Below are 24732 nucleotides of genomic sequence, written 5' to 3' on the forward strand. Positions count from 1 at the left end.
AAGATACTATAAGGATGCTAGCAGAAATCAAATGAACTGAACTGAGGGGATGTTGAGCCCTCCATTTATCCTGAAGGTGAACATTTATGTCAAAGGGAATGCCCTCCTAAGGGTCAATTGTCAATGAGCCCATCAATAATTTTTCTTTCCTTTTATTTTATTCCCCAAATTGTTGTAAATCCCATGAAATGTACAATATATTTCTTTTATATATATATATATATATATAAATATATATATATATATATTTCCTTACTAGGGGGATATATATATATATATATATATCCCCCTAGTAAGGAAATATATATATATATATATATTTATATATATATATATATATAAAAGAAATATATTGTACATTTCATGGGATTTACAACAATTTGGGGAATAAAATAAAAGGAAAGAAAAATTATTGATGGGCTCATTGACAATTGACCCTTAGGAGGGCATTCCCTTTGACATAAATGTTCACCTTCAGGATAAATGGAGGGCTCAACATCCCCTCAGTTCAGTTCATTTGATTTCTGCTAGCATCCTTATAGTATCTTCTCCAGAAGATATGCTTTCCTGGTCCAGGGTATTGGTGATTATCTTTTCCTGAATTACTTTAAAAGATCTTAGATTTTGGACTTAAAACAATTACACAATCCCACCTCAGGAGTATATACCAACACTGGAATTGACACAGGATCCATCACTAAGCTATAAGGTATATGAATCTATTCTCCCCAAAACAAGAAGAGATTGAAAAATTAAATTAAAACATATTAAAATCATGTATGTATATAAATGAGTATAAATTAAGATTATAATAGGTCCTTGATTCACCATCAAGATCCAATTGAAGTAGCTTATATCTTACAAATATGTATGACAAGTGCAATAATATTGAAGTTACCCAACATCAGACAGGACTACCAATATGATACATTACTCTGTGACACATCTTTGGGATACTTGGGATCAAAGATGAATGGAGGTACTCAGGATATTTTACTTCACATATGTGGAAATGGAATCAGTAATGTGGTGAGAAATGTTTAATAATTGACTCTCTGAATCTGAAATATACACATAATACATTTTTAAATTCAATTTGTATTATTAATATTTTCCCATCACTTTTACAAGTCTAAATAATCAACCAAACAATAAAATGAACTTTATAGTGCCAATTTACAAAGTGTGATGATTACAAAGAAAAGTTAGCCATTTAATTGAGCAGTAGAGGCTGGTTTCAGCAGATTCCTGTATGAAATTTACATTTTTATAACTCTATTCCTTTGACCAGTGTTGAACTCATTAGACCTAGGTGGAATACTTGGGAACCCCCAAGAAAGGACTCTGGTGGAACTTGAACTTAGGACACTGGAATATCTTTACTTTTACTATGATTACATTGTGCCACAGAGACACTTGGAAAATCTAACTTATATAATCTCCTTTGAACTTCAGTTTCTTTATCTTTGCCAATGAAAGATGGAAACAAAAAAAAATCTGTATCTGGAACATGCCAATCAGATCACATTTTCCACCACTCAACCTCAAAATTCTCTAAACCTTCAGGCAACATTTATTAATTCACAAGCAGGCCTTTGCATTGTTTTCTAGAATCCAGGTATGACTACCCCATCTGAGCTATTTTAAACTTCTTTTCTATCAGCCTTTCACTTATTCAGGACCAGAATGTACTCTCTTTCTACAATCCATTATGTGGATTCTGAATTTTAAATGTCTCTCACCTAATGCCTCTACTTGAAGAACTCCAGTGATGGCAAAGTCTCAGTGTCCTCAAATAGGTCATTTCAGTCTTAAATATTACGGATTTTTTTAGTATAATTTTCCTTTAAACTAACATATTTTGCTTTTCTGCCCCTTTTTGCATTGTCCTTATTTTTATCTTAATGACAAAGTAGAACCAGGAAAATTTTTCTTTTTGGTAGTTCTTTAAATTTGTGAAGACAGATATTTTGGCCCCAACAAATTCCAAGTGTTTTTTCTTCTGTAAATTAATCATTTTCATTTTCTTTACCTAATGGCTCTGTGGTAAGGTTTCCTGTTTTCTTCCCAAATTTTGCCATTTCACCATTATGTTCCTAAAATATTGTGCCCACAAATAAAACAAAGTTAAGATTTGATCAGGGCAGACGTCACTATGATTCCTGCTCCAATTAACTCCAAATATTAAGTTTACATTAATTTAGTCTTATTTTATTCACTTTTGGAAGCATTCACATAATTATTATGTACTTACTTCAAGGATGAATTCAATAAAGTTTCCAGGTGTTTTTCTCCTATAGCAATTATTGTCTTGACAAATAACAACACTAGAATGTAAAATTGACTGATTTTCTAAGGAGAGGAATTTGTCAGTCAAATGGTCAATAAACATTGACAAAGAGCTTTGTCAAGATCTTTGCAAATTGCTGGGGATAAAAAGAAAGGCAAAAGACAGTGCCTGTTTTCAAAACAGCACAATCTAATCAGGAAAACAACATAGAAATGATTACATAATATATACAGATAGATAGATAGATAGATAGATAGATAGATAGATAGATAGATAGATAGATAGATAGATTTATATAATTAGATATATAGGTATGTATAGATAGGATAAATTGAATATGAGAGGGGAGGGTACTAGAATTAGTGGGATTGAGAAAGACTTTCTGTGAAATTTAAATGTAGTGTATTACAAATATTTGATTCCATTTCTATGTGCTTAACATACTCCTAATATATATGAAATACTAAGGAAAATAAGCCTTATATTTCTATATCTATTCATTTTCTTGATTCATGGATCAGAGACCTGAATCTGGATGACACATCATATTAGTTTCTCATCTTGCTAGCTAATTATATGTGGAGAGGGTATGCTCAATATACATCTTTAAGTCTAACTGTCATTATTGACTTTTTCTCCATCTTTTTTAAATCTAGATAATCAAGACCCCAATACATCAAGTCCTAACTTAAGCTTTTTCTAACTCTCACATTGAAAATGGAACAATCAGCTCTTTTGAACCTTCCACAATATTTCAGGAATCAGGTAAACAATCTCTCCAAATCTAAGACAGTCTTTTCCAAAGAGCTAAAAAAAACCTATACCAGGATTTAGTGGTTTATTTGAGTTTTAAGTTCTAGAAAATCATCCTTGACCTTCTAAATTATCTTTCCATTTATTCCCACAGCAGTTGAAACCAACAGAAAATGTTTCCAGGAAATCTTTCCCATGTGACCACATTCATTCTCATTGGAGTTTCAGAGCATCCAGATCTTCAAGTTCCCCTTTTCTTCATCTTTTTAGTGATCTATGGTGTGACAGTGACAGGAAATGTGGGAATAATCACACTCACTAGTATAGATTCTCGACTTCAAACTCCCATGTACTTTTTCCTCAGACACTTGGCTATCATCAACCTTGGCAACTCCACTGTCATTGCTCCTCAGATGCTAATCAATTTCTTGGTGGAGAAGAAAACAATTTCTTACTATGGGTGTGCAACCCAGATGGGAGGCTTCTTAGTCTTCATCGTTGCTGAGATTTTCATGTTGGCAGCCATGGCCTATGACCGTTATGTGGCTATTTGTAATCCCTTATTATACATGGTTGTGGTGTCACGAAAGGTTTGCATCCTACTTGTTTTCCTTACATACATTTATAGCTTCTTAACTGCAGTGACAGTTACCCCTTGTGTTTTTTCAATGTCCTACTGTTCTTCCAATGTCATTAATCATTTTTACTGTGATACTGTCCCTCTTTTGGCTTTATCTTGCTCTGATACCTACTTACCAGACACAGTAATTTTTATTTCTGCAGCTTCCAATTTCTTCTTTTCCATGACAGTTGTCCTGGTGTCTTACTTCTACATCATCTTGGCTATCCTAAGGATACGTTCAGCAGAAGGGAGAAAGAAAGCCTTCTCCACCTGTGCTTCTCATATGATGGCCATCACTGTTTTCTACGGTACACTGCTTTTCATGTACTTACAACCTGGGTCGAAACATTCCTTAGATACTGATAAAATGGCCTCAGTGTTTTACACTCTAGTCATTCCCATGCTGAATCCTATGATCTACAGCCTGAGGAACAAGGATGTGAAGGAAGCTCTAAAGCGAGTTCTTACCAGTCCTTGCCAAAGTCTTAAAAGCATATAAATCCACATCTCTTTTAGTCAAAAAAGAGATTTATAACATAAGGCAGGATTTAGAGTATGATGGGGGCAGGTAGTGAATTAATAACCAAGCAGCAATAATGGATTAAATACATGTAAAAATTGTCAGAATAGAAATGAAAGTAGAGATCTGGTATTCCATGAGTAGGAATAATCAAAAGTTTAGAAGCAAGGCAAAACAAAAACAAGATAAGAGGAAATGAGCTTGAGGGAATCAGAAAACGGTCTAGAATGAAGGAAAATCAGATCATTTATGTAAACCAGAAGATTATAAACTAAAAACTTAATTTTAATCTCTTGGAAGTCATTTGGCACCCTACTGAGAATGGGTGGATACAGAAGAAATATATCTGTTTTAAGTGTGCTCTGATGCTGGTATAACTCATGGTAAGAGGACTTAAGTTTCATAAATCTGCTTAAAACCATTTGATTATTGATATTAATATTTTTAAATGATCTAATGATACTCTATTTTCACTTAAGCCCCCAGTAGTGTGTCCAGAATTGTCAATGTCATTTTTCAGTCATTCAATAAATTATTATTAAGCTCCCAGTACATGCTGGAACCTGAACTTAGTATTGGGGATAAAAGAAAGGCAAAAGACAGTTACTGATCTTCAGAATTTCCTGGTATCTTCTGGGCTAAGATGACTGCAGTGGAGAAGGAACTTCTAGACTCTTCCTACTACTGATTACAACAAAGTATCTCAAAAGGACAAAAAGCAAAATCAGATGAAAAAAGAGACTCTACTGTAGAGAGCAGCCTTGAATGTAAGCAGGGTTTTGGCATTTCCACACCATAAGGGGATAAAATTATACCTACCAAAGGGCAAGGTGATCACCTCTCCACACACCACCTACCATGCCAGAGTCAGAGTGAAGGTGGGGGCAATCTAAAGGCACCACAGTCTTACCCCTGAGGACAGAGCAAAGCCTTAGTGGCTAGACTTGGGATCCTTGGAGCATAGCAGTGTAGGTAGCACAGAGACCTGTGGCCCAATAGCCTCAGGGTAAAAACTCTTCTGAAGCTTGATTGCTGCCTGCCTTCCTTATTCAGACTTCTGACTGAGAAGGGAAGATAAAACTAACACATTAAAGGCTACCAACACCCAAGAATTACAGTCCACAAATAGCAAAAAAAGCAAGATAAAACAAAGAAAGCCTCTGACATTGGATAACTTCTATGGAGAAAAGGAGCAGAGTACAGAGGAGACAACAAACAGTGACAAACAAGAATTTACTGGTCTAATGAGGGAAAAACTTCCAAAGAACTAGGTATGAGCAGGTCATATACAGAATGTTTTGAAAATAACAAATAGAAGGAAGGTTTGAGCTAGAAAGAGGGATCAAAATAGAATTCTCCGAGAAGATAGGACTTTATCTATGATCTGAAGGAAGCCAGGAGGTGAATATAAAGAAAGAGATAATTTCAGTTATAGAGAGCAGTGAATATGAGCATGACCTGAGACAGAAGAAGAAGAATCTTTCTTGAGCCAGAGCAGGGAGGAGTGCTACAAGATTGCAGAGTAAATGCTTAGGAACTGAGGAATGAGAAAACTAGAAAGCTAAGAGGGGGAAGGTCACATAAAGTTTTGAATACCAAAGAGAGAATTTATATTTGATCTTAGATGTCATTGGAAGACACTGAAAAATGTCACTGATATACACAAATTTGTGATCACTTTGATACCCAAGTAAAGGTTGGCTAAAAATATAAAAGATTGTCTTCAAATAGAATAATCAGCAGGCTACTGCCATAGTCCAGGAGTTATGGAATGAAACCATTGATCAATGTCATGTCAATGTCAGAGGAGAGAATGACAACAGACTTTTCCATCATTTCTTATGATATGGTGATATGATGTTATGATGTTAGCTTTTTTTTTTCAGTTGTCTCAGAACTCTATTATCCTTTCAGAATTCCTTCACATAATGATTTGAAAAAAGAATGGATGCCATTAATGATGAAATTAGAGAAATATTTTAATAGAATATTTACATATCCAGATGACCTATTTTTTATTCTATTTTACCAGTCAGTGAGGTTATTTCTGTAACATGAATAACTAAAAGGGTGAGATAATCAAGCATATAATAAATTCATTTCATCATTTTGTATATGAATGGATTATATTAAAATATACACAATAGGATTCATATGGACATTTGATGTTATCAGTATGGTTTAACAATGTAATTGACAACCTAGATATCCATCCATGCCCACCTCTTCTGTGGGAAATACACATCCTTAGTAAATCAAACTCAGGGACCCAATTAAAAATGTAGGGTCATTCTTCTAATTCTCTTAATATTATAAGAATAAATATCAAAGGAGTAAGAGGTTGTTCATCAAATACATCCTGTTCATACTGTATGAATGTTCTATCTCACCATATCCACTGAGTCATGAACATAGAACATACAGACAATAATCTACATACTTCTTCTTTTGTCCTAGTCTTTATTGTAAATATTTTGTAGAACCCATTAGCTTAAGATCCCTATGCATTTTTTCCTTTGCCTTTTAAGTGGTATTTAGTTCTGATTCTTTACACACTGCAGTATTTCATGATTTATATCATATCACACTGGAACAATATTCATTAAAAAATGGGATTTGTTAAAAACATGAAGATATTTAAATAAAGCTCTCTATCTTTTTTTCTGTCCTTATCTCTCTCTGTCTTTTTCTCTTTGTTTCTGTCTTTTAACTCCCTTTGCCCTTGTCTCTCAGTCTCTCCTGTTCTCTCTCTATTTTGCAGAGAAAAAATTGAGAACCATTGATGTAATAGATTGTGTGACCAATGATCTTCTAGTTATTTGACATACATGACATCTCCTCTTTCTATGTCTTTGCAATGGCTACACCTTGTAGCTAAAATGTACTCTTTCCTCAACTATTCCATATAAAATTTCTTATGTCATTTGGGACACAGTTCACGCTACAACTTTTACCTAGAACCAGTGTTGACATCCCTGGCTAACTGTTTCTTCCCACACAAAACTACGTAATATTTGTTATATATTTAAACTACCCATGCTTTTAGATATTGATTCCTTCCATCTGTTGGTTATTTGCAATTGATCTTGGATATATCTTATTGGCACATCTTGTCTCCCCCATAAGACTGTGAGCTCTTTGAGAGCAGGAACTCTGAATCAAGCCTTTCTTTGTGACTCTTATACTCAGCACGGTGATTATCACATAGTAATTGCCTAATAAATGCTTGTTGACATGCTGCTTAATATGTATATATTGTCCGTAATAAAAGAAGGCAAATTTCAGGTCAGAATATTTAATTTTTATCTTTGTATCCAAAATAACTCAGATAATTCTTGGTATACAGTAGATGCTTAATAATTGCTTAATGATAAATACTCTCTTGCCTCTCTCTGGCTATATTTTTCCAGGATTTCATATTTCGTTCATATAGATATCCTCAGGTGAGCAACCTTTCTACCAATTTTGACTGCAATTATTTAGCACTTTACTGTTGTAGAGCATTATCTCAGTACTGAAAAGTTGGTAATTCACAAAAAGTCACATATTCAATCAGTATAGACATGGGACCTTGAAACTATCTAATCTTATCTTAGCATATTAAGCTAAACCAGGGATATTTAATTTGGGATTATAGGTGATATGTGGATTTAAAAGAAAAAATATTGTTATTTTCTTCTTAATTTAATGCATTTTATTTTACTTTTTTCCTTTTGAAATGTACTAGAAAGGTACAACTGTCAAAAGAGACCATGCCATGCCCCCCCACAAAAAAAAAAAAGATTTAAGGATCTCTGAGTGATATAGCTAGGCATTCATTTGTCTAAAATTTTCTGTATGAGAAATATATTAATATTGATGTGAGAAGTTTTATTAACTTTTTAAAATCATTAAAGTTTTGGAAAATAGTTGGTAGTTGGTAGATTTTAAATGAAATGTAATCTTTTGGACATTGTGAAAAAGATACCTTCCTGCCATCTAGCGTTAGGCTCCCAATACAGCAAGAATAATTTTAGAAATCTTTTGAATCCTAATGATTAAAGGATTAAAAACACAAAGAGATGCATTGGAATCAGATCTAACAGGTATGTGATTATCCTTTGTTAATTTTTCTTTGTGAATATTAACACATCAGAAAGTTATTAAAATATGCTCTCTATGTCAGGTCTTTATTGCTTTATTTATACCTCTAAAATTTTAATGATGCAAATTAAAATTCAGTCTGTAAATACTTAAAAAAGAATATCTAGTTGCAATATAAAAAGTGTATTAAAATATTTTTTAAAAGGCACAATATATACTAAAGAAAATAACTCCAAACTGGGCAGAGCATGATAGAAGCAGCAATGTAGATGAACTTTCATAATATTTCCCTCTAAACAAGTTTAAAATAATTCTTTGAATCAAATTATGGAGCAGCAGAGACAAGAAAAGGTCATATTGAGATAATTATCCAGCTAATGGCATCTTTGGAGTTTGTCAGATATCTGTGACTATTGTTTTGGGTCTGGCTGAGAGTAAAGCAATACTGTGGCAATTCTATTAGCCATAGCACTTTTGAATCCTAGCACCTAGGCAGCGAGGAGTTCTTCTTGGCTTGCTGTTGATCACAAGGGATCAGGAGGCCTGGTTAGGTGGAATTTTTAAGGTGGAGAGGACTATTAGTGTTTCTGGCTCCAGGGAAACTGAGACTTTTCCTCTATAAAGAGAGATACTATCACTTTTGAGACTGTCAAGTAATGACAAGCCTTTTTTCCTTTTGTTTACAAACAAGGAAGGGTTGTATTCATCATTCTCATCCAGATGTTAGAGCCACATCATAGACTTATTGATGACTACTAATGTCAATTCAATCTGGTACCTAACTCAGTGACAACTGACCATATCATGCCACTAGTCACTTGTGTAAGCAATACAGTTTCATCACCTCAAATGGTAAGCCAATAACTTATGCCTCACTTGTTCCAATCTATCTCAATGCCCAAGGCCATCTCCTTGATGCATTGCCTGGGCCACACCAAAGGACAGATATATATGTATATGTATATAGAGATATAAAGATAGATAGATATAGATACAGATATATAGATATATTTTTAAACCCTTACCTTCCATCTTGGAGTCAATACGGTGTATTGGCTCCAAGGCAGAAGAGTGGTAAGGGTAGGCAATGGGGGTCAAGTGACTTGCCCAGGGTCACACAGCTGGGAAGTGTCTGAGGCCAGATTTGAACCTAGGACCTCCCATCTCTAGACCTGGTTCTCAATCCACTGAGCTACCCAGCTGCCCCCAGGACAGATATATTTTTGTAAGATGACAATGGGTTTGAACATGATATAGCCAAATGGATTGTCTATTGCTATTCTCAAGATCTTCCAAAGATATTTTTCATTCTACATGTTAGCCAAATCATTGCCTATTCTTCCTTAGCCACAAGTTCTAGAATTAACATCTATGTGACCAAACACAAAGTTATTCTTCAAGAAAGCCCATGATTTGTGCCAGGTGGACATCTGATGGCACCTAAACAATTAATGTGATTGCTGTGCCAACAACTCCATTTTCCTATATATATGGGAACTGAGACCTTTGTACTCCAAGTTTGCTAATCATGGTTTGCTGAAAAGGTTTATGCAGAGAACCATTGTGGTATTCTTGTTGATAGTCCAATTTCTCTAGGAAGAAAACTATGACAAAAAAGGGAGAGATAGCAGGTGACATTACCATCAGAACACCTGCAGATTTACTTTATTGAATTGATCCCAAAGTCTGTGGGCGTCAGATATGTCTTGCCTTGTTGTTGTTGTTCAATCACGTCCAACTCTTTTTTACCCTGTTTAGGCTTTTCTTGAAAAATATACTGGAGTGGTTTGCTATTTCTTTCTCATTTTACAAATGAGGAAATGGGGTTAAGTGACTTGTCCAGGGTCACATAGCTAATAAGTGTCTGGGATAGATTTGAAATCAGAAAGATGTCTTCTTGACTTCAGACCTGACACAATCTACTACACCAACTAGTTGCTGTTTTGGTAGATAGACCCTAATTGAACCACAGGAGAGGCTTTTCTAGTGATACTCATAACAACAAGTATAGTACTAAGGTTCTGATCCAGGATGTACCAAGATTTGTCCTACCATGTACTACTGACTGACCAAGGACCACATTGTACCAAAGAAATAATAAACAACTCTTCAACTTATTTGGAGATAGCCCTGAACCTTCACACATCTTAAAGCCAATAATATTAAGGAAGAGTAGAATGTCTAATGGGAATACAAAGACCCTTAATGGGAAAACTCTATCAGGAAACACATTTAAAAAAGGCCTCATATTTTGCCTTATGTTCCAATATGGAAATAACTGCACAAAGGATTATGGATTATCACCTTTAAAAATTCTATTTGATAGGCTACTATTACTATTCTGGGGCTAGAAGCTCCGAATATGTGTGTTTGTCTAGAGGATGAAAGCTCAATAAGATACATTATCTCTCTATCTAGTTTTCTTCCATAGATATGGAAGGAGGCAGCCCTGGTATAAACTGTGCCTTTGAAAGACATGCAGTAATTTACATGTGGAATCACAACTTCAGAAAGACATATATATAGTCTCCAGCCTTACTTGAATGGACTTTTCCAGGTCCTTCTGATCAATCACATTTTAATCAAGGTTGCCAAATGGATAGATAATCAGAATTGATTACTTTCATGTGAAGTCCATGTGACCATGACCAGTCAAATATATACCTGAAAGTAGGATAATGTTGAACAGATTCTTAATTTGCAAATATTAATTTTCTAAATGATGGTAAATTTCAAAGAGAAGGATAAGAGGGAGCATATCAGGAAGGAAGGGGAAGTGAGAGTGGCAGTGGGAACGAATGTGGACCATTCAGGATGAGATCTGTTAGAATGGAGACTGAGCAATCTAACATTTGCCCCTTTGGCCAAATTTTCTATGTGTTAAAAAAACCCTAATAATAGTCGAAAAGAAAAATATATTTATACAAATAATAACTCTAATTTTCAAAGTGTTTTCATATATTCACTTGGGGACAAAGAAGATTTGGCAAGAGGCCTAAGTAACAATTCCCTAATGTGTCTTTGTTCCCCTGGGGAAGGGACCAGATATTTGAGGGTTTTTTTTCTTTCTAAATTATATATATAAAGCTGAAGAAATAACATGCAATTTATTTCTCAGAAGAGGCCTCCAATTATTTCCGGCACACAAGCAAAAACTTTAGCAACTTTCATAGGACTAGGTCATACGAATTCAGGACACAGTTTTTCTCAACAGGTAAGTTGAACTACAGCAGAGTATTTCTTTCTGACTTGTTTTACCATAGGAAGCCAATGTGATAAAAAGCAAACTAACTTTCAATGTGCTATTCAAGCTGCCATTATGTTACATAGATAGTCACTACTTAAAAAACAAATATTATTTCTGTCTTCCTGGTGCTTAGATGAGCCCATGGATGGACTACAGTTCAAATCCCTTTTCTATGAAATAAATTATAACTCTAACAGAAAAAAAGCTATTGATTTTTTTTATTTTGGGCTTTTTTTCCCCAAACTCTATTCAAATGTCCCTGATAAACTGGCAACTATTATTCAAGCTCTTAAAGAACTGTGTCAGATACTAAGAACTTAACATGAGTTGAATCACACAGCTAATCAGTGGGAGGAAAATAGGGATTAGGGAAAGATTCTCAGTTTTGTTCTTCTTTCATTAGCAGTCGCAGCAGGACTTCCTAACTCAAATTATTTGTGTCATAGTGTCTTTCAGATATAAGTAGACTTAGGAAGGAGATAAAGAATTAGGAACAACTCTTTATTACTTGAATTAATAATGGAATGCTCTACCCTAAGGAACCTAATAATTTCCACTGGGTTTGAGAAGACTATATTTAATAGTTAAAAGAAAAAAAAAACCTAGACTCTCAATTACATATTTCCTGGGAAGTTTTAGCTATTGTTTTGCTTTCTTTGACTACAACTAGTTTAATATACTACCAAGTAGTACTGAGGAGGGGAACAAAGAATGATGTGAAGCAAAAAGGATTGGAGGATTGAGGATATTTTTGGAAGCAATGAACAATCAAGATAAAGCATTGAATGATTAAGGGGAGAAAATGGTCAAGAGGTTTGTGTCAAGAACTCAAATATTCATTACCTTAATAGAAATAATATTTTAACTGAAATCATCCTCAGAACCTGAATGTCCTCCAGAAATATATATTACTATAAGACTTTTTTTTTCATTGGTATTGGGTAGATAGTATAGACTATAGGTTGTTTTGGAGATTGTAATCCTTGGAGTCTACTTCTAATATTCTAATGACAAAAGGCTTGTATTTTCTGGAGTGAAAGAGTGAGCTGGGTAGTTTGGGGCAAAGATTTATTGCCACCCACAGATGATGACACTTGGTGGCTTAGGGTAATTGATGATAATTTTTCTCTCATTCCCAATCCAGCTCCTGGTTGGTACAATAAACGATTATGTTCTAGAACTTGGTTACTGTTTATGTCAGAATAGGTCAAACTAGAGTACTGTAAGAGGAAGACAAAGACCATGAAAAATATGAGAATAAAGTACATATCTTCTGCTTAGAGATTTGGGTGCCAGAAGGGGGATGAAAAATTCCCAAAGTATACTCTTGGAAGCATAAGGCACAATGATTATGTTATAAGAAGGCTAATCGCTGTAGAAATTCATAACTAGGAAATGCATTGGAGTGAAGCTGAGGAATAATATTCAAAGTATTGAAAAGGTATGGTCCTTTATTTTATCATAGGAAACAAGAAATAAGAGGAATTCTCAGCTTTGTCCTGGTTTGTTGATGACCTTTTCCTTGGGTCTTGATTGCTTCTTGAATTTCTGTGGATATGTCATTCTCATATCTCAGACTGATTCTAGGGGCTACCCACAGTGGCAATCAAAATTAGGGTAAACTAAATCAGGAAATTTTTTAAAACTTTTTTACATGTTGATACAACTTGTGATAATAGTTTTCTTAGTTTTTTTAATCCCTAATCTCCCATTTCCTTCTACACTTCTTCCTTCCCCAAGATGGCAAGTAAAATGATAAAAGTAGTATATTTATTTTGCAGCCTTTAACAGTTGCAAATCTTGTTTGAGAATAAGATTGTCTTATCATATGATATAGATTTCCATATTCATCATGTTGTGAAAGAAGATATACATGAGAAAAATTCATGGGAGAAATAAAATGTAGAATGTCTATATTTTGAGTGAATCAGTTATTTTTATGGTGGGGGATGAGGCACAAAGTTTTGACAGGTTATTAGGGAGGCTAGCAGTTACCAATAACAAGAGCTTTTAGGTTCTCAGGAATCCAAAGGATCACAAATTAGGATTTAGAGATCATTTTTATAGACAGAAGCAACAGCAAACCAAAACTTAGAAGGCAGCATCATAAGAAAAAAAAAAAAACACCACACATAACTAGTTACAAAGTTCAAAGCATCACAAACATGGAGGACAATATAATTGATTGGAAATCTGGAATATTGGCTCACAAAAACCCATCTTTCCACCTTGGAAAATTCTGATAGATTTAAGTCCATGTGAAAGAATAACAAATGACATGTAGATAACAGTTTTCTCATAAAAATACAAATAGTGGAATAGAGACAGTGTACTTTCTAGGAATGAAAGTGATTTGTCTGGAAACTTGATTCAAAGAGGAAAACTGAACTTCTGAACTCATGAACCTCTGGGCTTAACTCAGAGATAAAGAAACTTGACCAAGACGGCTATGCAGATGTCAGTAGTGATACAAAATAGAATCAATTTCAAAATATAACCTAGTAGATTTTCTCACTATTGTGCTCATTCTCATCAGTCACTGCAATGGAGATGTTTTTTCTTCGATCATTTGAGTTCTAAATTGTTTTCCATGAGAAAAAACCCTCAAATTTTGAAATAAATTTGAAAATTTTGAGAAATTGAAAGAAATTTTGGGAAAAAATTATTAGGTCATGTAGCAAAGGAGAACAAGATGTAAAAGAACTCTAGGCTCCATTCTGTCCATAATCTGGAAGGTTTTACATTATGCAAGATATATGTCCATAGATTGAACATAAGCACTTAGGTACTTTTGCTAATAGGGTAACTTGAAAGGAAGAAAGATTGAGCTGGAGATGAGTAAATGTCAACAATATAATTAGTGTAAAACCAAAAGAGAAGACAACCTAAAACAAGGGCTTGAGTGGACCCCAAACAAAATCTGGATGTGGACACTCAATGTAAGAATGTTTTGGTAGATCTCCAAATTCCTTGTAGCCATCTCTAGGATTCAAAAAGAATTATTGAATTCAGGCAACATTTTGGATGCAGATTTCATAAAGATGGATTTAAATAGTATTATAATAAATTGGATGAACAGTAAAATAAATAAGTTCTCTACCATGTTAACTTCCTGTGAGATTTTACCATTGTTTTAATTACTCTTATGATTTCTGCCATACTGTTTGGAACTTTAAAGCAAAGGAATTTGAAATCTATAGATTCCAAAAAGTCCCACAATTTTGACTCATTTAATGTACCAATTACTGGTGAGTAAGCAACTAAAATGATAGATTTAGTTATTGTGTGAAATGAGTCTTGGATTTCTCCAAGAAGAAAAAAGACATTGATCATCAGATATGAGAGTCTGCTAAGAATAAAGATTACAAAGTGGAGAGTTTGTGTTTATCGTAAAGACAAATCTAAATTTAATTATTCATGGAAATCTTTTTTGTAGAAAATTGACACAATAATCCTTGAGAAGGGTCAGAGTTTCTTCTAAAGGTAATAAACTGACTTAAATAAGGGTTCAAGAAAGTTGACATGATCAGACAGAGTTGAGTTACTATATAAGATAATCCTTTTTGTTGGAAATTGAAATAGACATGCTAAAGAACCTTTTCCTCTTATAAAATTCTAGAAATTTCAAAGTGATAACCTAATATTAGGTAGATTTCCTTAAAAAATTAGCTAAAATTAGTTTTTGGTGTATATAACAAGGGAGAAAAAACAAAGTAAGATTGTAAATCTAATCTGGTATACAGAAACATGCCAGCTTTATATATATACATATATATGTGTATGTATATATATATACATACACATATATATGTGTGTATGCATACATACATATATTGATATGTATTTACGTGTGTATGTATCATATGTGCATATACATGCACACATGTAAATACCTATCAGTGTGTGTGCATATAAGTGTGATATATATATATATGAGTATACACATACATGGGTGTTTTAATATTGTTTAATATGGATGTGTTTGTATATGTAAAAATATATGCATACATATATGTGAGAAACAGTCAGACAGGGAGAGAGAGAAGCCTTCCTATTTTTTCCAAACTGAAAGTTTCACTTTCCAGTCATGGTCTGATCCCACTCCTAGTGCTTGATTTCCTTCATTTTGGGGCTGGGTTCATTCCTCCTCTCTAATTAGCTTGATAGTCTCTTGCACCTTGGAGTTACCATATTACTTCTGGATTTAGTGGTGATAACTGAGCAGCTTTAATGCTCCTACTGTTTGAATGCCTGAAAAAAAGGTATCCATCAGCTTCAATGTCCAAGAAAGGACTGTAGACATCATCTACAATGTCAGATCAGTAAGATTTTAAAATCTATACTTGTAATTTTGAATTGTATTTAGAAGCAGTCTTTATTCTTTTAATATTCATTTATTTTAGACATTCTCTTTTTATATTTTGAGTTCAATATTCTCTCTTTACTTCCCATTCACCTCCTCCCATAGAAATAGAAAGCAATAGGAAGTCAATTATCTCTAAGAAATCATACAAAACATATTTTTATTAAACTGAAATTATATATGCATATATGCATGAATTGCCTTAGATCATTGTATTGATCTTTCACTATTGATTATCAGTACAACATTGTTGTTACTATGCATAATCATGTCCCAGCTCTTACTTTATTTTTAATTTATTATCAATTCATGTTGATATTATGATGTTTTTCTAAAACTAACCCCTTGTCATTTTCCACAACACAATTGTATTTCATCACAATCATATGTCACAATTTGTTCAATCATTTCTCAATTGATTATTGCCCCCTCTATTAACAATTGTTTTGATACCAAAAAAGAGCTATTCTAAATATTTTGTAAATGTAGAGCTTTTTTCTTTGACCTATTGATATAGAGTTAAAAGTAATATTACTGGATCAAAAGGTGGGCACAGTTCTGTAGCATTTTGGTAGTTCCAAACTGTTCTCCAAAATGGTTTGATCAGTTGACTACTCCAACAACATATTATTACAGTACCCATTTTTTCCCCTCATTTTCTCCAATGTTTGTCATTTCTGATAGGTATGAGGTAGTGCCAGAGTTATTTTAATTTGCCTTTCACTTGTCAATAGTTATTTAAAGAAATGTCATGTGATTAGAGATAGCTTTAATTTAGCTTTCTAAAAATTGGATTATATCCTTATGCCATTTTATCCACAAGTTTTGTGTCTCTGGACTTTGGATAGGCAACTTCCTCAGTGTCATTAATTTCTACCAAAATCCCAAGGTTTTGTAGGATATAAAAATATCGCATTCTGGCTTTTTGTCAGCTATGCTGCTTCAAAATTTGTTTGAGACATTATTTTAAAGTTGTTTGGGATGGGATAATGAGAAAATTCATCTTAGTTCTCTGAATAGATTACTTTTGGTGGAAATCCTTGTACCTTAGCCTTCAGGAATATAGTATTCTGAGACTACTGCTCCTTTAACATGGAAACTGATAAATTTTTGAGATCTGGAGTGTGGTTCCTCAATATGAGAATTTTGTTTTTCTTTTGAGCTCTTTAAAGTAATTTTCTCTTATTTGAAAGCTCTAAAATTTGGCTATAATATTCATGAGAGTTTTCATTTTAGTTCAGGAGGCAATTGGCAGATTCTTAAAAACTTCAATTTTGTTCTCTGGATTCAAGATATCAAAGACATTCTCTTCCATAAATTTTTGAAAAATGATGTCTAAGCTCTTTGCTTGATCATGCCTTTCAGATAGTTCAAAAATTCTTAAATGATCTCTCATGAAACTATTCTCTATGTCAATTGATTCACAAAATTTACATTTTCTTTTTTTCATTCTTTTAAATTTACTTTATTGTTTCTATTTGTCTCATGAGTCATTAAATTTCACCTAAAAAATTCTAATTTTTAAAATAATTGTTTTCTTCAGTGATTTTGTGTACATCTTTTTTTTTCTTTCCATTTGATCAATTCTAGTTTTTTAAAAATAATCTTTTTTTCTAGGAATTTTTATATTTCTTTTTCCATTTTACCTCTTCTTTTTAAGGCATTCTTTCCTTCAGAACATTTATGTGCCTCTTTTATTATGATAAGTCTTTTTTAAGATAATGTTTTCTTCAGTATTTTGTGCCTCTTTTGCCAAGTTGTTAATTCATGATTTTCTTAAATCACTTTCAATTCTTTTCACATTCCTTCCTCAACCATTCATCATTTTCTTTTTCTTTTCCAGAAATTCTTATTGGGCTGTGGTACAAACAGTATTTTTCCTTGAACATTTTTGTTGATATTTTAGCATGGTGTCTGGTGAGGAGGAGCACAGCACACAGTCTCTAAAAGGTTTGCCATCACAAGCTTGACTATGTCTTAATTTTATCTTGATTTTTCCTGCCATCATAATAATTTTTTACAGACAAAATTATTTTATGTTATTGTTGTTCCTCTAATTTTCGGGCCATTTCTTGACTTTTAACTTTATGTTAAAGTTGGACTTGGACTTGGACTGGACTTGAAGTACTGAAATCCTGAAACATACCACAATCCAACTTATTATTTTAGCATCTTTTCTATCAGTCCTTCACTTACACAGTTTCAGAAGTCTTCTCCTATAGTCAATTGTGTGGATTATATATTTAAATAACTTTTACCTGAAGTCTTTTTTTTTTAACCCTTGTACTTCGGTGTATTGTCTCATAGGTGAAAGATTGGTAAGGATGGGCAATGGGGGTCAAGTGACTTGCCCAGGGTCACACAGCTGGGAAGTGGCTGAGGCCAGGTTTGAACCTAGGACCTCCTGTCTCTAGGCCTGACTCTCACTCCACTGAGCTACCCAGCTGCCCCTGAAGTCTTTAATTGAAGAACTCCCATGCTGACAAAGTTTCAGCCCCCTCAAATAGATTATTTCAGTTTTGAAGTTTGAATTTTTTTTAATTTTTCCTTTAATTTAGTCAGAATTTGATTTTCTGCCACTTTTAAAATATTGTTTTTATTTTTACCTTGAGGAGACAAGCAGAACCAAAAAATGTATTAGTTTTTAATTTTTGAAAACAGATACACTTATCCCATCCAATTTGAAGTCTCCTTTTTTTGGGTTAATCATTCTCAATTCCTTTACCTAATATTTACATGGTAAAGTTTCAAGTGTTTTTGCCATCAAAGATATTTGCTATGTTGTCAATATATTTCCTAAATTATTGTTCCCAGAAATGAAACAAACTTGAGATTATACCCAAGCAGAGGAGACTGTGACTCTTGCTCCAATATATTCAATGTTCAATATATTCATTATGCTTCAATTAACTCAGTCTGGTACTGCATTTATTTTTGGAAATATTCACATAATTATTACATGCTTATATCAAGCATGATTTCACTAAAATCACCCATTGGACATTAATGTTAGGATTTGTTTCCTTAGAAGGATTGGATTTGTCAGTCTATTGCTCAATAATCATAGATTAAGAGCCTGCTATGAGTCAATATCTTTACTAATTCCTGAGTATAAAATTATGCTGGCTTCATCTTGCCCTGGCAACCACATTCCAGAAATGTTAGCTTTCCCCTCTTTAGCTTCCATTCTTGTAATTTCCATGCCAATTGCAATTGTGTCCTCTTTCTACATATGTTCTTTAGAAGGGAGTCAGAAAGGCTTTGCCACCTTTACTGACTGGATAATGGTTGTTACTTGGTTTTTGTTTGTTAATTTTTTATGGGACACTCTTTTTCATGTTCTTGCAGGCCCAGTTAACCACTCATACTGCCAAATCAGTGTCAATTTTCTATACACTAGCAATCACCATTCTGAATCTTATGATCTATTACCTAAAGAAAAAGGATGTGTTTGAAGCTCTGAATAGAGTCTTCAACAACCCTTGTCAAATCTTTAAAAAGATGCAAACTGATAAATATTTGAATAAGGAAAGAGATTTAGCTGAGGTAGGTGTTGTAATAATGCAATGTTGAAAGATGATAAATTGCTAGGAATGGAAGACAATGAGATAATAATAAATGAATTGAATCAAAGGTCTCAGAACCAAAATGAAAGCAGAAATCTAGTACCCCATGAGTAGAAATAGTCAAGTGTAAACCTACCTTTTTCTACTAACTATATGTGACTCTTATTTCTTTTACTACAGTCATTCCAATTTAATATTTCCTTAACCTTTGAATATTTTTGGGGAATAGATCATGATTTATTAGCTAAAAAATTACTGCCTATAATAGTAAATAATTTCACAATTATATTACAAAGATTATTTCCCTTTGCAACAATACCATGCTAATATTTGAAGCATTATAGGTTTGCTTATGTATTGTTTATAAATTATTAGGAACATGCTCACAAGGCATATGTAGGAAATATTCAAAAATCAAATTTAAATTATCTAATTGAAATATAATAGTGCATTCTCCTATAAGTATGTAAAATTACAAATTCTATAAAGTTATTCTACATAATTTTGTGGTAAATTCTATGTAAATGGAATGGAAACAAAAAAGACCTCAAATGTTTACAATTATTAATATGACATTAAATCTGTCCATTTTGTTAATGTAAATAATAATGAGATAAGTTATAACTTTTAAGTTATGTTATAACATTTTAAAACACTATTTCTATTTTTTCTATTCTATTCATAAAACCTTTGAAGTACAGGACAAATATAGTCTGGGTATCTGTATTTTCAGGATCAGAATTGATAAAGAATTGCATTATCGAATTGACCTGAGGGTGATGACTTTTTCAGCCAGAGTAACATTTGAAGACTTACTACTAAGAGAGGCATCTGTCCTCCCTCATTGGGAAAGGTAGGATCCACCCCACATAAATAAAAAATCATGAAAGCATGTTTGACTAATTAACAAACACTTATTAAGTATTAATCATTTGTTAAATATTTATTTCTATGTCCAAGGAACTGTGTATATATGACATCACACAGATATATCAGATGTATATACTATCCATATGTTTATATGGAAACATATGTAAATATATGTATATATTGTATGTGATATGTCTGTACATGAAATAGAGTTAAAAATAGTCTTTTCAAAGTTTCTAGAAGTCAGAACAGTAAGGCTCACAGAAAGCAAAAAGGAACTGCTCTAGAACTCCAAAGTTATATCAATGGAGAATACAAAATCCTTCCTGTTGGGGCCTTGAATTGGCAATATCATGAATATCAGTGCATCTCTGAATGGGATAAGAATGATTAATCAGCAAAAGAAATAATCTAAAATGGCAGGTAAATGTTTTGATCACAAATACTTCTGGCAACCTCTCTAATGATGATTGGAAATTTGTTAAACATTCTCAGTGTTTCAGGGATAATGTCTCAGGGGCCTTAGAAACTCATAACATCTCCTTTAAACAGATGAAAATAGAACAAACCTGATTAAGCAGAGCAGTTTCTCCATTCTAGGCAAGCAGATAATGTTATTCTATGTTTATGATCATCTCAATTGTGCCATTTAACAATGGAACTCCTACAGATCCCTAGCTTCACATCTTGATATCACAGAGCCTCCTGATTCAAAAGATCTTTCCAATTATGCCATAGATTTTAGAATTCGAGGCAGTTTGGATGTTTTAAAGAATAAAAATAGATAGCAATTTCTGAAACGAGATAATTATTACAGACACCCCAGGTGGAAAAGCTTGTCATCATTTCTAGTCTGTCAATGAATAAGACATTTTGGAAGTTGTATGGCAAAGTCTATGGAGAGGAAATTCAATGTGTCAGTAAAATTTCCTCCCTCATCATCCATCATCTTGAGGGTCCAAGTGATAACTTTCTTTTGTCAGTCTTATCTTTATCCATCTCAATCTTATACATAATCTAATGGACAAAAAGTTGAATTGACTTCAAAAGATCATCACTGAAATGTATACTAGCTGTCAATTAGTGAATAGGACTCCATTTAATAGAATTTGACATTGAATGAGCTTTCCATAATCCATCTTATTTGCTCATCTGAACAGTAATTCTCTGGTTTCAAGGGACACTGAGATAGATTTGTGTTGACAGTAATGATGATGATAATAACTTGCTTGACTATGTGTGGAGCTTTAATATCTCTTTGCCTGCACAATCTCATTTGATTCTCACAGTTACACTGTGAGTCAGTTGATATGATTATCTTCATTTTATAAGTTATCAAACAGATAAAAAAGGGTCAATGACTTGTTTATGGTTACCTAATGTAAGCAATTTACAAAATGCAAACATTGAGAGTTATTTAAAAACATCAATCTAATTAAGTATAGGAATAGAGGGAGACTATTTTAAGGAATTTTAATCAAAGGGGAGGATTCCTTAAGCAAAATGCTTAGGCACCTTTGTTACATAAGATTACATTTCTGTCCCAGTGCTTACAATTGTCATAGAATTGGTTAGAGTCCTTTAAGCTGGTAACTGGGAATTTATTAGACACTCCTAACTCTGAGACTAGGATCTTTGGACATATTTCAGATTGTAAACCAGAACTGAGCTGATACAGGATTTTTATTGAGTCCACTTTTTACACAAATAAACTTAGAACATTTCTGAAGCTTTTCATTTCTCAGAGATGGAATGCTAGGCCTTATAGCTGTCACTCCACTCCCTGAGGTTACAATAAATTATATTGAACCTCTGTGAGAATGGCCGAATTTTGCCAAATTCCTTAAATGGTGACAACAGGATATGTTTGCTTCCATGACATATGAAGTTTGCTGCAAAACACATTAGCTATAGTTTGATGTCTCTCAATGAAGAGAGGAAGAGATGGAAAATAGTTATTTAATATATCTGAATTTTGCCTGGAGATAACAACGAAATCTGTCTCCAATGCAGAAAATAAAAAGACCTTCTGGGAAGTAAGGAGATCTTTGCTGAATTCCTAGATTTCATATAGAAAGGCAGAAAGTATTCATAGATAACATACATACAGAAATTCCTATGACTGAAACCCCTAGATTCAAAATGCTCCTCTCCTTTCCTTCTCAGACTGATTTCTCTGGATGGAAGAAATGGATAAGTGGAATGAAACTAAATGGACTCAAGTAACTGAATTCATTCTCAGGGGCATCACAGATCTTCCTGAACTGCAGATTCCTCTCTTTATTGTATTCCTCATCATCTACACAGTCACAGCTATTGGGAATCTGGGCTTGATTATCTTGACCAAGATTGATTCTCGCTTGAAAACTCCTATGTACTTTTTCCTCAGGAATCTGGCATTTATTGATCTTGGGTACTCCACTGCCATTGGTCCCAAAATGTTGGTTAATTTTGTAGTGGAGAAAAATATAATTTCTTATGCTGGATGTGCAACCCAGCTAGTTGTCTTTATAACATTAATTATAAGTGAACTTTTTATGCTCTCAGTGATGGCCTATGACCGCTATGTAGCCATCTGTAACCCTCTGCTCTACATGGTCATCATGTCAGACAGATTGTGCTCTCTTTTGGTGGCCATCCCATATCTTTACAGTGCCTCTGTAGCACTGGTGACCACAATTAAGATTTTTAATTCATCTTCTTGGAAATCTAATGTAATTAGTCATTTCTATTGTGATAGTCTCCCCCTATTAAGTATTTTATGGAGTGATGCAAAGGATGTGGAATTAATAATTCTGAGCCTTTCTGCTTTTAATTTAGTTTCCTCACTGCTAGTTGTTCTTCTTTCATATGCTCTTATTCTTGTGGCTATTCTCAGGATGAACTCTGCTGAAGGCAGACGCAAAGCTTTCTCCACATGTGGCTCCCATCTCACAGTGGTGGTTGTATTCTATGCAACACTAACTTTCATGTACTTGCAGCCCAAGTCTAGTCACTCCTTTGACACAGATAAGATGGCTTCTGTCTTTTATACCCTTGTCATTCCCATGCTCAATCCTTTGATCTATAGCTTGAGAAATAAGGAGGTAAAAGGGGCCTTGAAAAAAGCTCTAGAAAATCGATTCAAATTTTTTCTTTAACATACCATGTAGATCAAGAATCTAATGGGTTATTAGAAGCAAACAAGTCTCCCTCTTGTATTTTCGTGCAACTATGGCCCATATCTCTGCTTTTCAAAGAGCAAACCTTCTTCTCCCCAATTTTTTCCTTTGTCAGAAATTTGTTTATTAATATCTGTGACATTGATGTTAAGGCAAAGTCTTTCTACATTGGAGAGTACTATTGAGAATCCATACACAAATCTATTTATGATTAAAATCTCTGTGAATCACATGATAAATAATAACCTTAAATTTTTGACTAAGGTTCTCTACAAAGACCAGAAGTTCCTGAGGATGTCAATTTTACTTTGGAATAGCTCTAATTGTTAGGGAGTTGTAGTTTATCATTGTTATTTATCTGTTCCATTTATACAACCTAAACAATCCTTTTTCAAGTTGCTCCAATTACTCTAATTTCTGTCTTCTGTTGTTCATCAGAACAAATAAATTTCCTCTTCAATGGTATAGTCCTGTATATAAATGAAAACTACTTTTGTCTCTCATTCACAAATCCATATTTATCTTCTCTTGACTAAGAACCTGAAGTATCTACAACCAATCTTCATAAAATACTTTCACAAATTTAGATTATGATAAGGGAAACATTTCTATTGGATTTATGTCCAAGTTATAAAATCATGCCTAAAAAGGCAAATATTTTACCTCATTGAAAAACTTGAAGAAAAGTTATTAGGAATATTAGTTATATCAGTGATGGGATTCTTATTCTTTAAAGAGTTTATCTTTATTTTTACTTGATAGAACTTGAGATAAAGATGCAGAATCTACCAAGTTATGTTTTATTGAACAAAGGATTTAAAAGTCATTATTTTGTAAATCTAAATTGTATTTCATTCACTTTTACCTCCGTTTCTTCAGTAGAAAGGTGTATTCCACTCTAAAACTGGAACTGGTGAGCTTCCCATACCACATATTTGTTGGTATTTAACTCTTTTAGAAATCCCTTCTTACCCTCTGAATGTTGATAAGGAAAAGATAAGATAAGAAGTCATTGAAATGATAATGGACTGAAACAAAAAGTAAGGTAACTCATAATATGGATTGATGAATAAACATAAAATGCTAAGAAAAAATCTGCTAGGTATTATGCTGCTTATGTCATTGTTATTTTTAAGCATCTTGTTCCTCAAATCCACCAGTACACATTATAGCCCCTATTTCCAACACATTATTTTCCTTGGGTCTTAGAAAAATTATTATTTCCACTAACAATTCTAGGTCATGATTTGCAGTATT

General features: G+C 33.4%; 2 protein-coding genes across 2 annotated transcripts; both read left to right on the forward strand.

Moving 5' to 3' along the window:
* Positions 1-3216: 3216 nt before the first annotated feature.
* On the forward strand, positions 3217-4164 carry LOC123251587 (olfactory receptor 8J3-like). Its single transcript, XM_044680888.1, has one exon. The coding sequence runs from the start codon at positions 3217-3219 to the stop codon at positions 4162-4164; it is 948 nt and encodes a 315-aa protein (XP_044536823.1).
* An 18330-nt stretch (positions 4165-22494) lies between these two features.
* On the forward strand, positions 22495-23454 carry LOC123251136 (olfactory receptor 8K3-like). Its single transcript, XM_044680320.1, has one exon. The coding sequence runs from the start codon at positions 22495-22497 to the stop codon at positions 23452-23454; it is 960 nt and encodes a 319-aa protein (XP_044536255.1).
* The last annotated feature ends 1278 nt before the right edge of the window (positions 23455-24732 follow it).

Source organism: Gracilinanus agilis, chromosome 6 (assembly GCF_016433145.1).
Source record: "Gracilinanus agilis isolate LMUSP501 chromosome 6, AgileGrace, whole genome shotgun sequence".
NCBI classification, from domain to species: Eukaryota; Metazoa; Chordata; class Mammalia; order Didelphimorphia; family Didelphidae; genus Gracilinanus; species Gracilinanus agilis.

Excerpts from the sequence above, each read along its gene's own strand:
- LOC123251587 (XM_044680888.1), top strand. The coding sequence starts at position 3,217 with ATGTTTCCAGGAAATCTTTCCCATGTGACCACATTCATTCTCATTGGA.
- LOC123251136 (XM_044680320.1), top strand. The coding sequence starts at position 22,495 with ATGGAAGAAATGGATAAGTGGAATGAAACTAAATGGACTCAAGTAACT.